Raw genomic sequence first — 15,944 nt, forward strand, 5'->3', positions numbered from 1 at the left:
AAAATAAATAAATGCAAACTTTGGTTATACAGGGTGAGTGAGATGCCCTGTTATAAACAGTGCCTGCCTCATCCCCCAACACCATTATCATCATTGCATGTTTGTATTATACATAAATAAGCTTGTTTTCTGAGCAATCAGTACACTGTACTAGACTACAGTGTGAAATATCCCAGTCTGAAGGTTCTCTAATTACCCAAAGCAATCTTTAGGTGGAAGTGAACCTACAATCAGGAAATATTAGAGAGTTCCCACTGTGGAGTGCTACATTATGCCAAAAGTATAAATAAAATTATCCCAATTCTGGAGACTCAGACTTACTAAATTATTATTTGCACTTTAGTCATGAAATAAACTCAGAATTCAGGGTGCAAGAGAAAAGAGCCATCTGATTTTTTAAAAACTAGTGAATATTTAACTCTACCTTTTTCCAACTTCTGTAACCTACACCCTAGAATTGGAAATATCACAACTATGCATCAATACTTCTAGAAGACACCTAAAGAAGTGAGATCCAAGAGATCAGAAAACAAATACTTCTAAAAGACACCTAGAGAAGTGAGATCTGAGAGATCAGAAAACAAATACTTCTAGAAGACACCTAAAGAAGTGAGATCCGAGAGATCAGAAAACAATTAGAAGATGCAGCCTCTAGAAAGAACGAAAGAGAGAAGGAAGGAAGGAAGGAAGGAAAGGAGGGAGAGAGGGGAGAGAAAGTGAGGGAGAGAGAGAAGAAAGAAAGAAGGAAAGAAAGAAAGAAAGAAAGAAAGAAAGAAAGAAAGAAAGAAAGAAAGAGAAAAAGAAAGAAAGAAAAGAGGAAAACATCTCACCCAGCTTCTTGTGATATGGGGGAAATTTTCAACCCAATCTCTTGGATCTCAAGGGCCCATTGCCTCAAATAATATGGCCTAAGACACCAACAAATAGTTGTGCTTCCCAAATGAGAGTCTCTTGCATCTCAGCCTTAGCCACATGGCTATACAAAGCCTTTAGAAGTTTGACAACATCTTGAAAGCTATGAAAAGGAAAGAAAGACCCTGGCCCTTCGTCTCATCAGTAATGGATCATTCCCAGTGTGACATGCAGAGGAACTAGTCTGCCACAGTGAGAGTGGTGGTTGGGTATACTGGATGTGGCATTGTGGTGCAGTAAAAGTCACACAAGACTAGAAACCAGAAATCCTACAATCAATTCCCAGATAGATCAGAGATGTTGGGCAAGCCATAGCCTCTCTGAGCTTCAGCTGCAAGATGGGCTACTGCTATCTGTCCTACTAACTCACGAGGTTTTTTTGAAGATCAAATTAGCTCATGCATATAAAAGTGCTTTGAAAACTACAAGGTTTTATACAAATGTTCGGAACAAAAATTTGAGTCCAATCCCTTTCCTGTGCAGGTTGCCTTTTATGTAGCTTGATTTCTAACCAAAAACTAGAAGAATCATATGCAAGGTAACTAGAATTATTTCTCTCTGTCCCAGTACTTGAATAAAACAGTAATCTTTGGATTTATTCTCCAAGAAGAACCCTATAGGTCAGACAAAACACAGAGTGTAACAACAGCTTAAATATTTGAATCTCCAAACCCAATGCTTAGTAACTTTCAGCCTTCATCCTAGCAGGTATCTATGGCCTCCCTCAACGAGACAGGTCAGCAGCATGTTCTGCTTATCAGTGCCTGACTTCTTGCTCCTACACCTAGAAATTAACGTCAAATGATTTTCAGCCCAACCTAACTTCCCAAACTGGTCTCCTGGTTCTAACCTTATCTTGGTTAATCCTGAAATTCTGTTTCACCTCTCCAAATCACCTCTGTTTATCTCTTCATGTTCACTTTTCATGTGCTAATTATGTTTTCTCCCTGCACTACACCCACATCTGTGGTCAACTCCCCTGGGATTCCTTGTCTTGATAAGAAGCAGCACCATCTAGATAGTTTCCCAAGCCAGAAACCAGGATGCACCAAGCCCTGAAGCTCCAACTTCCTGATGATCTTTTCCATTTCCACTCTCTATTCTCCATTCTCACTGCTGCCACTCATGACAGCATCATGGCTTGCCCAGACCCGAGACAGCCTTATAACTATTCCATTTTAATTCCTTCTATTTTCTGTACATAAAATGTACCTGACATGTCCTCCCTAGGGGCAACTCATCAATGGTTTCCTATTGCTCTGGGATGAAGTCTGACTTTTTATTATCACTTTAAAGGCCTCCATTTCTCTTCCATTCCCACTTGTCACCCTACACTGTACACTCTGCAGTATTTAACTTCTTCCAGGACTGACTTCACCTGTGCTGATTCTTCTGCCTTGAACACACTTAACTGCTCTTCTGCTCTCAGTCTTCCTCATATTGAGGTTTCAGTTTAATCACTTTCTCCAGGAAGTCTTTTCTAATCATCCCCTAGACTAGGTTAGGAGCTCCTCCCTCAAGCTTCAATAGGATTTGGTCCGCATGTATTTCCTTATCATAGATGGTGCCTATGAATCACACCTTATTGGGTGAGTTGGGTTGCTTAGTTGTCTGTCCCTTTGAGTTGCTACAAAATCCCTGATGATATGGCTAGATTCACCTTGCTCACCTAGCCACAGCTTGACACATAGGCAGTGTTCAATAACTATTTTGAAATGTTGGAATGAGTAAACCAATATAAAATCTTCATCTATTTTTCCATTGTATTAACATTCTTGAAATCTGAATTAACACTCAATAGGGACAATTGTCTTCTGAAATTCACCAAAAGAAGTGCATGTAATACACTATCATATATAACATAAAAGTAGGGAGGTGGCTACTAAGTGAGAGTTTGAAATATTTCAAAAGCAAATTATGACGGTGAAATGTTTATGATCTATGACAAAGGTTGACAGGGGAAGATGATAAGTTAACATTCAAGAAGGAAAATGACTGTGACTCTTTATATGTAAGAGAAATGCATTTGAACTTCAGGTGGCCTCTGAGCACCTTTTATCAAAATCCATGTTAGGTTTGTTAAAGTAAAAGCTTGTCACCTCGTCAGAGTGATCTGGAAGGAAACGTAGCCAGCAATGAATGAAGCCAACCTCGTCAGGCTCTGCTTTCCTGATCCGCCCACCCCGACCAGGAGGGCATTTCCCCGAGGAGTACGAATGACACGAGAGATCTGTAATATGGAACAGAAAAAGTATATATCTTTCAACATGTAAATGTTCTATTTTTCCTATTTATTCAATATATGAATAAGGCCTAATTATTATTTTGGAAGATATAGGTGTCTCAAGATCAGACTGGAGATACACTGGTTGAAGGAATGAGGGCATTTCTGAAATAGAACAGTGTTGGGCTGCATCAGACAGGGTGGGAACCGTGGGGTGTGCCTTTAGGAAGTAGGAGGACACCAGGGCAGAAAAGTCAACACACAGCCCAGACCGTGCTTGCTCTGGCTTTTAAAGGAGATATCTATCTAAAGGGGGCTTTGAGGATTCCTGTTAGTTGGTCTGACCTAATAGTGTATGATAGGAAGGAGAACAGAAATGTCAGAACAATGTCTACCCTTGGCATACAGGGCATCGTGGTTGATGAGAATATCCTCCACATTTGAAAAGTGTTCAAATTTAAATTGAAGGGAAGAAAAACCCCCAAAATGAGGTGATATGGTTTGGCTGTGTCTCAACTCAAATCTGATCTTGAATTGTACTCCCATAATTCCCACGTGTTGTGCTGGGGACCTGGTGGGAGATAATTGAATCAAGGGGACGGCTTCCCCGACAGTGTTCCTGTGGTAGTGACTAAGTCTCATGAGATCTGATGGTTTTATCAGGGGTTTTCGCTTTTGCATCTTCCTCATTTTTTGTCTTGCCGCTGCCATGTAAGAAGTGCCTTTCGCCTCCCACCATGATTCTGAGGCCTCTCCAGCCATGTGGAACTATAAGTCCAATTAAACCTTTTTCTTCCCAGTCTTGGGTATGTCTTTATCAGCAGCATGAAAAGAACTAATACATGTGGTATAGATGTTGGAATTTTAAAAAGAAAGAAAATGAGCATAAACACCCTCCTATTACTTGGCAAAGACAGTGATACCTAAGGTATCTACCAATAAGTGATTATAGATGGGTCAGGGGGGCCACTTCACGCTGTTCAATAGCCCAAGACTATTCCACAGCCCCCTTGTGGCAGAAGTCCATGTTTATTTGGCTTTATTGGTGTTGAATGGACTAGTTACACCATCAGTCTTCCAAACCTACCTAGGAGAGATGGGAATAGAATTCCCCTTGATGTTCTTTATACCTTATGCGAGAACTGTTTCTCTTTCCCTCCTAACTGCATTTTGAGCCTAAGGGTATCACTGCGACGTCCATCTTTCTTAGAAGAATGATAGAGGCTGGGCAGGGACTGGAAGGGGTCACTTCTCCACAGCCAGGGAAGCTTCCTGTAGTCACTGGGGCTCTGCATTCTGCCAAGGTTTTGTTAAACATCCTTTCTCAGAATTCCCTCACTAGCTGCAGTGCGTTCTATTCCTGTTGAAAATATGCCTGGTTTTGAATTACTTTCCCCAGTTTAGTGTGAACCTTGGGAAAAGGAGAACATATTTTCCATCTCTATGTGGACCTGAGAACCTGCAGGACTGGTAGGTGCATATGCCCTGTTTTTCCAGCCTCCTGCTTGTCCCCTCTATGTGGTTCTCGCCAAAGTCATTGTGGGTGGAGGTGGTCACACATGCCTCTTCAGATCTTCCCCTGACACAGCTTCAAGAGGCACAGACGGTGGGTAAGGAGCTACTGGAAGCCACACTAGAACATTCTGTGTCTTTCCTTGGTTGCCACTTTTCAACCATCATCATTTCCTTTGATGTGGGTAGATATATCAAGATGTTGTTAATTAGGTATTAAGGAATCTTCATCCCAAAACCTTTACTTGGAACTGGGCCAAGGTCTTACATTAAAACACATGGTAAACCCTCAAAACATATCTGACAAAGGAACAGATACATGAACAGAGAAGGCTTGCAAAGCAGACTCAAAACCTCATAATCTAGTTAAATCCAGTGAGACCCTCAAATAGGGCTATTTTGTCCTGTTATATACAGATTGTGAGGTGGAGATATGCGTTTTTAATTTCATCAGCAAGTACTCAAAAATGAATAATGTCCACCCTGCCCCTCAGGAGCTCACGCTGGAACAGGGGACAGAGGCTGGGGTCATGAGCCATGGTGAGCACTGGCACAGAGACAGGAGTGATGGCAACCAGAGAAAAGAATGCTGGGGAAACATCCCCGCCTGGGTGAGGTATGTCTTAGGTGCAGAGCTGGACTTTGACTTGGATGACTAGAAGTACATCACACAAAGAAGGTGGTGTGCCAGGCATGAGCTGAGCTGCCTTTTAAGAAGGAGTGAGACACACAGTATCTCAGAATTAGCAAAAGGCCTGAAGTGCCCCCTGGGGTGAGAACTTCAGTATGAGGTATGGAAATATCAGGATATAAGGCAGCAAAGGATTGTTTAGGGCTTATTTGGGGGACTTGATTAAATTCCAGACAATGTATCCAGATTCTCTGTGTGGTTCTCAGCAGTGGTCCATCCTGTCAAGACTGAGGTCACTAAGACGGGAACCCACCCTCCTAGAGCCTAGTCTTCTGATAGGGAGACAAACACACAGATAAACTTTCCACAAGGTAGTATATGGGTGGGGAATACACATGGGGGAGGCGCTCCAGGATCATGATTTGTTTACCCATAAGCAGCCCGTTGTTCTGGATCACACACCAGGCAGAGCATGACTCGGGAGGCTGGCTGGTAAGCAGGAACTAGATCATGCAAAACCATATACACCATGGTTTGAACTTTCACCAAAGAGACAAAAGAGGTATCACACAGATACACTGTATTGAAAGAAAATTGAGTTTCTAACTAAGAAAGGAACTAAGAAATAGGCTTGGTCTCATATCATATCCTGTTTTGCTGCAGTTTTTGTCTGCAATTCTTACTCTTGGCTTCTATCGTGCCTTGTAACTAGGCCACGTATTTCAAGGCTCACAGCAGCATGACACAGAGCGTGGATGCGCTGTGCACAGAAAATGAGAGAAGACAGGGCCAGCCGGGAAGTGGAGAGGAATGCAACATTTTAGCTCAAAAACTCTAGTCACGGATTCTTCAGCCAATTCCAGAGCAGACAGACAAGAGGCAGAGAGTGAGAGAAAACACCAGCGAGGCCCCAGCACCGAGGCATTCACACCTCCAACATCACACCCAAAGTGTTTCAAGAAAGCCTCCTCACTCATCATCTGGGCTGCGAATCACGGAGAAAACGGCAGTTCTAGTGAACTTGCTCAAGCACGACACTTAACATAAATAACTGCATCTTCAACTTGAGCTATGAAATCCCAGGTCAATCAGATTCTGTCTCCAGCAGGCAGGCTATTTGTCATGAAATTGCCTTTGGTAATACTCATTTGGAAAATATATTTTCCTTTCCTTTTTCTTCCTTTTAATTATTAAAAATGACAGAATGTTTATTCTTCCTGAAACAACTCTTAATCAACTATAAATTAAGAGCGAATTTCAAAATGTTATTTATAGTTGGCTTTGGAAGAATATTTGAGCTCATAATTGGGTACAGATGTCTCAGATTCTGAGAATCCACAGAGTTGCCAAGCCAAGTGCCCTCGTGCTGGGGAGACCCAGCTCCTGAGCAGCCTCTCTGTCTTCCTCCCTCTCTCTGACTTACTCCAGCCTTGCAGAAATGCTTTTCTTTCTTGCAGGGAAAAGGAGCAGGTAATCCCTATTTTCAGAGGAATGGTTGACTAGATAACCTCTAAAACCCCCTCCGTTTGTAGATTCAGTAATTTTTAGAGGTGACAATTTGTATATTGTGCAGTGGTTCCTCACGGTGGAACCTAAATCATGGAAGACAATGTCGAATCATTTTCTTTCTAACTAAAAGGATGTAGTCCGGAAAAGTAGTTGATATCAACAAAGTGAGAATATCAACAATGGATTTTTAAATGGCATTTTCTTGCACTGTAGATAAATTAAGTCACATAAGTTTTCAAACAAAATAATATATTCTACTTCCAACCTTTGAGGATCAACTGTCCTAAAAATGGATACGGTAATGACTCATACCAGCAGTCCCTAACCTTCTTGGCACCAGGGACCAGTATTGTGGAAGACAATTTTTCCATGGATGGGACGGGGCTGAGTGATGGTTTTGGAATGATTCAAGCGCATTACATTTATTGTGCACTTGATTTCTATTATTATTATATTGTAATATACTATGAAATAATTATATAGCTCGCCATAATGTAGAATCAGTGGGTGCCCTGAGCTTGTTTTCCTACAACTAGATGGTCCCATCTGAGGGTGATGGGAGACAGTGACAGATCATCAGGCATTCCATTCTCATAAGGAGCGTGCAACTAGATCCTTCACATGAGCATTCACAATAGGGTTTGGGCTCCTATGAAAATCTAATGCCACTGGAGGCAGAACTTGGCTTTGCTTGTTCACCTGCTGCTCACCTCCTGCTGTGCAGCCCTGTTCCTAACAGGCCATAGACACGTAGTGGTCTGCGGCCCCGGGGTTGGGAAGCCCTTCTCATATGACAAACTAGAATAGAAATTATACTTTCCTGGTGGATTTCATTCTAACAGAATTTTCATCTCAAAGTCAACTGTTTATACACTATTTTTAAATTATTGTTTCTAATCGTGGTAAAATACACATAATCTAAAATTTACCACTGTAACCATTAAGTATATTGTTCAATATCATTAAGTACATTTACATTGTTGTGCAACTATCAGCACCACTGATCTCCACAATGCTTTTCATCTTGCAAAACTGAAACTCTGTACCATTTAACACTAACTCCCCAATCATCTCTCCACCCAACACTGGAATTCTCCATCCTACTTTTTGTCTCTGATTTTGGCTACACTGGGGATTTATATGAGTAGAATTATACAGTATTTACCCTTCTGAGTCTGGCTTACTCCACATAACATAATGTCCTCAAGGCTTATGTACTATTTTTTTATAGGATATTCTTTGCATGATACAAAAAGATGTAGACTTTGCCTGTGCTCTGAACTCAGATGTCAACCATATTCATTCTCCGTGGTGAAAGCACTGAGCTGGAAGCCATATAGAAACACTGAATAAAATTATCACATCACACATTTAAAGTACACAGGCTCTTATTTCAAGTCTATAAGGTGCGACATGTTGCATTCAGCTTAGAAATTAAATTGGAATATAGCATGGAGTCTATTTTAAACTGAAGATTCTCCTAGGAAATGAAAATAAAAGAGAGACAGGACCATGGTGTGAAGCCAAATGTCTGTCACCTCCACAAGGCACTACTCAGAGTGGCTACTGTACCTTGACTAAGTGAACCATGGCATCTGCAAAGAACACCATGTCCATGCCGGCGCCACGGATGCTCTCATTATAGAGCTGCAGGAACATATTCAGACGCTCTTTTAGGTGACTAAAAGATTCAATTGGCTCATAAATTTTAGGTGTTTCAGCATCAGCCTCTTCAGATGTTTCACCTTTGGCGGGAAATAAGAATCAGTTAAGTTTCTGCAAATACCTGCATTTTACTTCAATCTAAATTAATACACTCAAAGCTCTACAACCTAACACTGAATAACATTCATTTTAAGCTAAATGCCATAGTGTGTATTTTGCAAAAACAGAAGACAACAATAGAAGCGTTAGGATTTTTGTGATCATATGCAGTCTTTGTTGTTTCCTATCCAGCAAGAGTCAATTTCAAATAATGTTATCGTCATTGAATTGAATTTGAACCCACAACTGATTGTTGGCATTTCAAAGGTCCTCCCAGATATATTAGCTTAATGGTCAAGTGCTGAATGTCAGAATCAGCAAGGGAGGTCAAGAATTACAAAACTGTTTGATAAGAATAAAAAGAAAAAGGTTATTGCATTTACTCAGGAAATTTTTATAATTCATGAATCTCAGGTCAGTGGTAAAAATAGAAGTGAATTAGAATATGGGGTGGAGGGTTGAGAGAAATAGAAAAATAATTTCCAAAATGAATAAGCATATTCAATTATTTCACTAGGGCAAGATGTATTAAAATCAATATACTTTTTTTAAAAATTAGAAACATATAATATACCAGCTTAACACTTTTCCAGTGTTAACTACAAAGCAGAGGCCAAGGTGGGCAGATCACTTGAGGTCAGGAGTTCAAGACCAGCCTGACCAACATGGTGAAACCCCATCTCTACTAAAATTACAGAAATTAGCTAGGCCTGGTGGTGTGTGCCTGTAGTCCCAGCTACTCGGGAGGCTGAGGCAGGAGAATCGCCAGGAGGCCGAGGTTGCCATAAGCCAAGCCTGCATCCAGCCTGGGAAACAGAGCGAGACTCTGTTTCAAAAAAAAAAAAAAGGATAATGCTCAAGAAAAAGCTAAATTGGGCATCTATAAATTCACAATCAATTAACATTAGTAACAGGGAAAAAAGGGACACATTAGTTGAATATACCAATAACGACTTAGAATTTCACTGGGTACAAGAAGAATGAGTGGGTCTTTCTAACCTTATAGTACATAATTATTTTCAATTGACTGTGTCCTAACATAATAGTATGTTAATCTTTTTATAACAAATGAGATTGGTTTAACACAATCATTAAGATTGACCTATCTGCAAAGCTCTCACTAATCAAATTCCAGTAGTCACAATTCTCATAAATGCCCAAATCAAGCTTTGAGAAATAGTGTTTCAATGACACAGAAGGTTATGCATTTGTCTCTAGACCCTCCCCCGGCCCCCAAAATGCAGCAGTTGTGCTTTGGTCCTTGAAAATCATAATCTGATTGTTTATCCTTCTGAATTACAGGGAATAAATTACATACATTTTAATTACCTTGTAAGATGCCCTTACTCTTACAGGATTTTTGTATGTGTTTGACCTGATTAAAATAAAATGTGTCAGCTTCTTTCTGTAGAAGGATCATTCCAATTGCATCTCCAGAAATAAACATTATTTTGCAATTGTCACTCAGAAACTTTTGATAGTTCACATTTACGGTTATCAAATCTAGAGAAGCACTGCCTAGTCATTTCCAATCATTTTCAAGATATACTTAGCATGTTTTTAAACATGCTTTTAAAAATCTGCAAATTAACTTAAAATCCATCCTCAGTATTAGAAGAGGTTAAATGAAAGAAAAATATTTTTAACTAAGCCTAGTTACTTCTGAGGGGAAAAAAAGTGGAGCACTGCATCTTTTCATAAGAAAAGTCATATATCTCAATTTCCCCTGGAACCATAATCACAAAAGCTTGCCCCACATCAGCCATCTCATTCCAATTACATTTAATGACCCTCTCATACAATTGGAAGTTTTCCTTTTTATTTTCAACATTCAGGATGACCTGAATAATAATAAGTATCATTATATTTGCTGCCTTTCATTTAGCAGTGACTACAGGCCATAGACTGACCAAGCCATTCTACAGATAACATTTCAGGGACTCCCCACGGTGCATGTGATGCACATAGTAATACTTTTATTTTTATGAATGAGGTTCAAGAGAGTGCCGAGATGCCCAGCTAACTAATGTGTGGTGGATTCCTTCCTCAAACTCACCTCTGTCTGCAAGACTGCAAGTCCTGTGCACTGTCTCCTACCGAATCCTGCCCCCCAACTCTACTTTAATATCCAAGCGTGATATGCATAAACTAGTTCATCTTTAAACTCCGTGATAATGCATTAATTCACTCATCCTAGTTTTATTGAGCATCTACTGTGTCTCAGGCTTGTATCAATAAAGTTTACTAGAAAGAAACTCAACATCCATCAACTGAATCTTCTGTCTTCAGATTTCCCTTTAGGGAACACCTTTTGGGGAATTCCAAATTCCACTTCAATAGTTTACCTGCAGCTTCAGGTGCATCTCTCAAGAAATCCACAAAATATGTGTCAATTCCACAATCCACCAAGAGTTTTTTCTCTTCACCAAACTCCTCCTCTACCAAACTTACTAAAGCCTTATCAAACCAGGTCACATCACTGGACACTGTGAAACGGTCAGCTATAACACGTTTACACTCATGCTTCCACAGCTTTAACAGATCCTGTTGAAAGTATAATTAAAATGTGTTAGTAATTCCTGTTATGCCATAATTGGGAATTCAGGTTGACAGTACTGTAGAGTATTATCCTTCCTGATTTAAGATTCAACATTTTAAAAAGTTAGGGTTCAAATATGCTCAACTTCACTTCAAATTGGCCTCATTCAAGTATATTAAATAGAAAGTAGTCTATTTATTTGCAGTCTCTGAAGTAAGAAGAAAAAATCCTCCAACAATAATATTGAAAATTGCTCTGACCAATCAACAAACTAATATTCTACGTAAAAGTCTTCAGTTTGTAATAAATTAGTCTTTTTAATAAGACATCTACATTCATGTGGCCAGAGTATAACGTAAGATACAGAATATGAACAACTCTCACGTATACAACTGAAAAATTACAAAGGTGTATTCACTTAACACAAAGTGAATAAAATTTGTGGCAAAAACTGGATTATCTGAACAAAAAAAGCAAGCACCTAATCCAGATAATCCAAGGTCCAAGGTTAACTGAAAGTTGAGGAAATTAATTGCTCAATACTCCTGTTTATATAGCAAGAATAACAAATGTATGTAAGCAAGAATAACAAATGTATGTGTAAGCTCATTATTTGATATGAAAGACTGGTGGAAATTTCTTAGCTTCGTAACATTTTTCAGGTTACAGATTTTTAAGCCATTGCATTACTAATGATAGAATGCTATCTGGTTGCCTGAATATAAAAGGAGTTCAATGAAGTATATTCAATGATTCAGTTAAGACAAAAGTTTATGATAACATCAATTGTTGGAATTGTTTGTGCTGATTTAAAATAAGCATCAAAAATGGCTATTTCAATAGTAATCTTTGAAAACTGACTTCAACAATTCCATTAACTTGTAAATAACTTTGAGGGAAAAAAATCAAGTTAAAATATTCACGCTGCTAAACTGACTCTCACTTCTCTGTAGGAAGGAAAGTGAGTTTTCCCCAAAACATCATTAACAGACACTTCTCAAAAGAAGACATACATGTGGCCAAGAAACATATGAAAAGAAGCTCAACATCACTCATCATTAGAGAAATGCAAATCAAAACTGCAATGAGATACAATATCACATCAGTCAGAAAGACTATTATTAAAAAGTCAAAAATAACAGATGCTGGCAAGGTTGCAGAGAAAAGAGAACACATATATGCTATTGGTGGGAGTGTAAATTAGTTCAAGCATTGTGGAATGCACTATGGTGATTCCTCAAAGAGCTAAAAGCAGAACTACCATTTGACCCAGAAATCCCATTACAGGGTGTATATACCCAGAGGAATATAAATCATTCTACTATGCACATGCACATGAATGTTCATTGCAGCACTATTCACAATAGCAAAGACATAGAATCAACCTAAATGCTCATCAATGGCAGACTGGATAAAGAAAATGTGTGACCTATACACCATGGAATACTATGCAGCCATAAAAAAGAATGAGATCATGTCTTTCATGGGAACATGGATGGAGCTGGAGGCCATTATCCTTGGCAAACTAATGCAGGTATAGAAAACCAAATACTGCATGATATGTCCCCCCCCAAATCTCATCTGGAATTGTAATCCCCATAATCCCCACATGTCAAGGGAGAGATCACAAGGAGGTAATTGAATCGTAGGGGCTATTTCCCCCATGGTGTTCTCCTGATAGTGAGTGAGTTCTCACAAGATCTTACGGTTTTATAAGAGGCTCTTCCCCTTTTGCTCCACACTTCTCCGTCTTGCCATCTTGTGAAGAAGGTGCCTTGCTTCCTCTTCTTTTTCCACCATGATTGTTAAGTTTCCTGAGGCCTCCCCAGACATGCTGAACTGTGAGTCAATTAAACCTATTTTCTTAATAAATTACCCAGTCTCCAGCAGTTTTTATAGCAGTATGAAAACGGACTAATACACCACATGTTCTCACTTATAAGTGGGAGCTAAATGATGAGAACTCATGAACACAAAGACAGAAATGACAGACACTGGGGTCTACCTGAGGGTGGAAGGTGAGAGGAGGGAGAGGAGCAGAAAAGATAACTATTGCGTACTGGGATTAATACCTGGGTGATGAAATAATCTGTACAATAAGCCCCCATGACACATGTTTACCTACGGAACAAACCTTCACGTGTACCCCCAAACCTAAAACAAAAGTTAAAAATAAATCAACAAATAATTTTTTTTAAAAAAAAGAATCAGCAAGTTTGGTTACCTATATTGCAAGCATCTGGACAGAGGTGAGTTTTTTTAGTAATCAACACTTGTGCTTAATGAACAGTTTTGTTGATAATTTAACTGTCTCTGTGTGTTTATATGGAGAAGTCCCCTAAAACCCATTTGCTTAATTACTTCTTTAGCTCTAGAAAGGCTCAAACAGAGGCCAACCCTGTCTTAGCCTGGGCACATAGGCTACGCTTTGGAACAAAAGCATACTGGATTTTCACACAGCATTCTTAGTTTGAGGGAAATTCTTATAACACTGGGAAATGTCATATTCAAGTGTGTGTACAAATCATCATTTTTCTATTAAATGAACTTTGTAAGCTGCTGCCTCTCCTCAATTTTACCAATGTACATAATTCTTTTAGTGCATCCAGTTACATGGAAAAGAAAAATCATGGATGATTATCAACAAAATGGGTTTATTAATTTTGAATATTTATTATAAAGATAATTACTTTTTAAGTTAAAATGTCAAGCTTAAAATATGAAGACTATTATATAGTAAAATCCATAGCGATTGTTTCCATTATTTAGTATAATAAACATATCTTCTTCTCATACTAGAACTGGGAAAATAAATCAATTGTTTCTTTTATTCTTTTCATTAAAGAATAATTGTGTGTATGATGTTCTTAAAACACAAACCTAATTTAATTGGAATTTATCATTGACTGACATTTTCTGACATAATTTACTTATTTCATTATGTTAGTTTAAAAGCAGTAAAGAATACCCATGCTGAAACATTCCAAAATATGTTCACAGTTCAAGTAAAAAATAAATCAATAAAAATATTTAGAATATATCATTAATAGCAATGTTATTTGTTTTTCTTTCTTCAGTGTCACTTACATTTGGTTCCCTGATGACCTCTGAAGTAGTGTTCAGCATTCCCTGCCAGACCCGAGAAAGATCTCGTAGGTTAAACACATAATGGAATTTCGCAGGGGTAGGAAGCATTTTAATCTTGGTCATCTGCCATAGTCGGCGTGTCAGAGGCACCAATTTTGTCACAGAATCTCTCACTTCTTCTGAGAAACCCCTCTGAGTACAGTAGTGGCCTACCCCAATCACACCTGAAAAGGTGGAAATTACAGCATTTTGATTAGCCATTCAAAGAAATTAAATGAAAATGAAAAGCATTATAGCATAGGGTTTGCAAAAATGTCATTATACATTTTAATAGATAATCACATATAAAAGAAAGTATGTTAATGTTCTCTTGCTTTTTCAAATACAGTGTAACAAAAAATAGATACAAGTTTAAGAAAATAAGTTCAAAACACTGAAAAATTGATTAAGAAATACTGCCGAAGACTCTGGCTGCACCACTTCAATATTATTAAACGGTAACAATGATAAATGCATGAAGTTACCTTATAATAAGATAAGAAAAAAGTTTTTATAAGTCCTCTAAGGTTTCTACTTTCTGTCATTGCCTTTCCATGCATTATAAAATACTTTCATTTACTTTTTATGTAAAATTTTCCAGGCAATAAGGAATAATTAAAAATGATAACAGTCATTTTTTCTGGTCCATGTTTCTTTTCCCAAGCTTAGATAATTCCAATGTCTGTTGGTTTCCAGACCTTGCTCACTGCTGTGACTGAAGGGAGATTACTGCCATACTTCACTAGCCTGGGGCACCCAGATGACATTTTCGTTTGCCAGAAATTAATTAGGGTAATCCTGATGAGCTTTTTCTCAATAGCAGCTTCAGAAATTGTAAACTAAATACTTAACATAAATGTGTTCAAACCTTTACACTCTTTTCTGCACAAATAAGTCACAAGTGCATAATCATTACTAGGGTAGGCATATGTGCTTACTTATTTGGCTAGTGATTGTTCAGCTAAATTATCTATGAAATACTACATATTTAATCAATAACTTATTAGAATCCAGTAAATTACTCTGAATTTCAGACCGTGTCTAATCTGCGCTCTGGGTGCCATTATTTCTTTGGCCGAAATCATTCTATGGGTTGGTTAAAGTATAAGCTACATAAACTTTTGACATGGAACATAGCAATCCAGACCTCAAAACTATGTGCCCATGAGGAAACAATCTCATGTACGGGGGAAACAATTTCATTTCCATGTTCATTTAATGTTAAACCTCCTTGCTTAAGAAGTTAGAAACAGTTAAAGAAAACCATAAATGGAAAAGCTCTACCAAGTCATCCAAATCAGGAAACACCTAGAATCAATCCCTATAGGAAATGAAATACACTGCTTGAGAGTGATGGAGGCTGTAGACCAAGGAGCCACCCAGTGCTCTTTCTGTGTGGGTCTTGGGTGAAGATTTTCAGAAAGGAACCCAAGCAGGTGTTCTTCCTCACCCTCCCACCCCACATCTCTTGATCTTTACCAAAGATCTTGTCCACAGAAGCTTCAGAGGGCAACGTGCAATTAAATATAGAGAACTGCCTCTTGAGTCTTTGGGGTATGTCATTGCGTCCACCACCAGGATGGATCATGGCTGCCAAAAACTGGATGTCCACGATACTGGTGAACTCCCCAGGCTTCTCTAGATTATAGAATCCATTTTGTTCCATCAGCTGTCGCACTATCTCATTCGTAACCTACGAAAGACAACTTTCAGAATTAAAGCATCAT

General features: G+C 38.7%; 1 protein-coding gene across 3 annotated transcripts in view; it reads right to left on the minus strand.

The window, feature by feature from the left end:
* The window catches only part of DNAH5 (dynein axonemal heavy chain 5), a 327,271-nt gene that overhangs the window by 87,666 nt on the left and 223,661 nt on the right, over positions 1-15,944 (minus strand). For all 3 annotated transcript variants that reach the window (XM_016952957.4, XM_016952956.4, XM_054684178.2), the window contains exons 49-53: positions 15,697-15,910; positions 14,179-14,402; positions 10,898-11,096; positions 8,361-8,533; positions 3,012-3,142 (exon numbers count right to left, since the gene is read on the minus strand). In XM_016952957.4, the coding sequence (XP_016808446.4) occupies positions 3,012-3,142; positions 8,361-8,533; positions 10,898-11,096; positions 14,179-14,402; positions 15,697-15,910 (941 nt within the window). The remainder of the gene's footprint in view (positions 1-3,011; positions 3,143-8,360; positions 8,534-10,897; positions 11,097-14,178; positions 14,403-15,696; positions 15,911-15,944) is intronic.

The sequence above is a fragment of the Pan troglodytes genome, chromosome 4, assembly GCF_028858775.2.
Source record: "Pan troglodytes isolate AG18354 chromosome 4, NHGRI_mPanTro3-v2.0_pri, whole genome shotgun sequence".
In the NCBI taxonomy this organism is placed as follows: Eukaryota; Metazoa; Chordata; class Mammalia; order Primates; family Hominidae; genus Pan; species Pan troglodytes.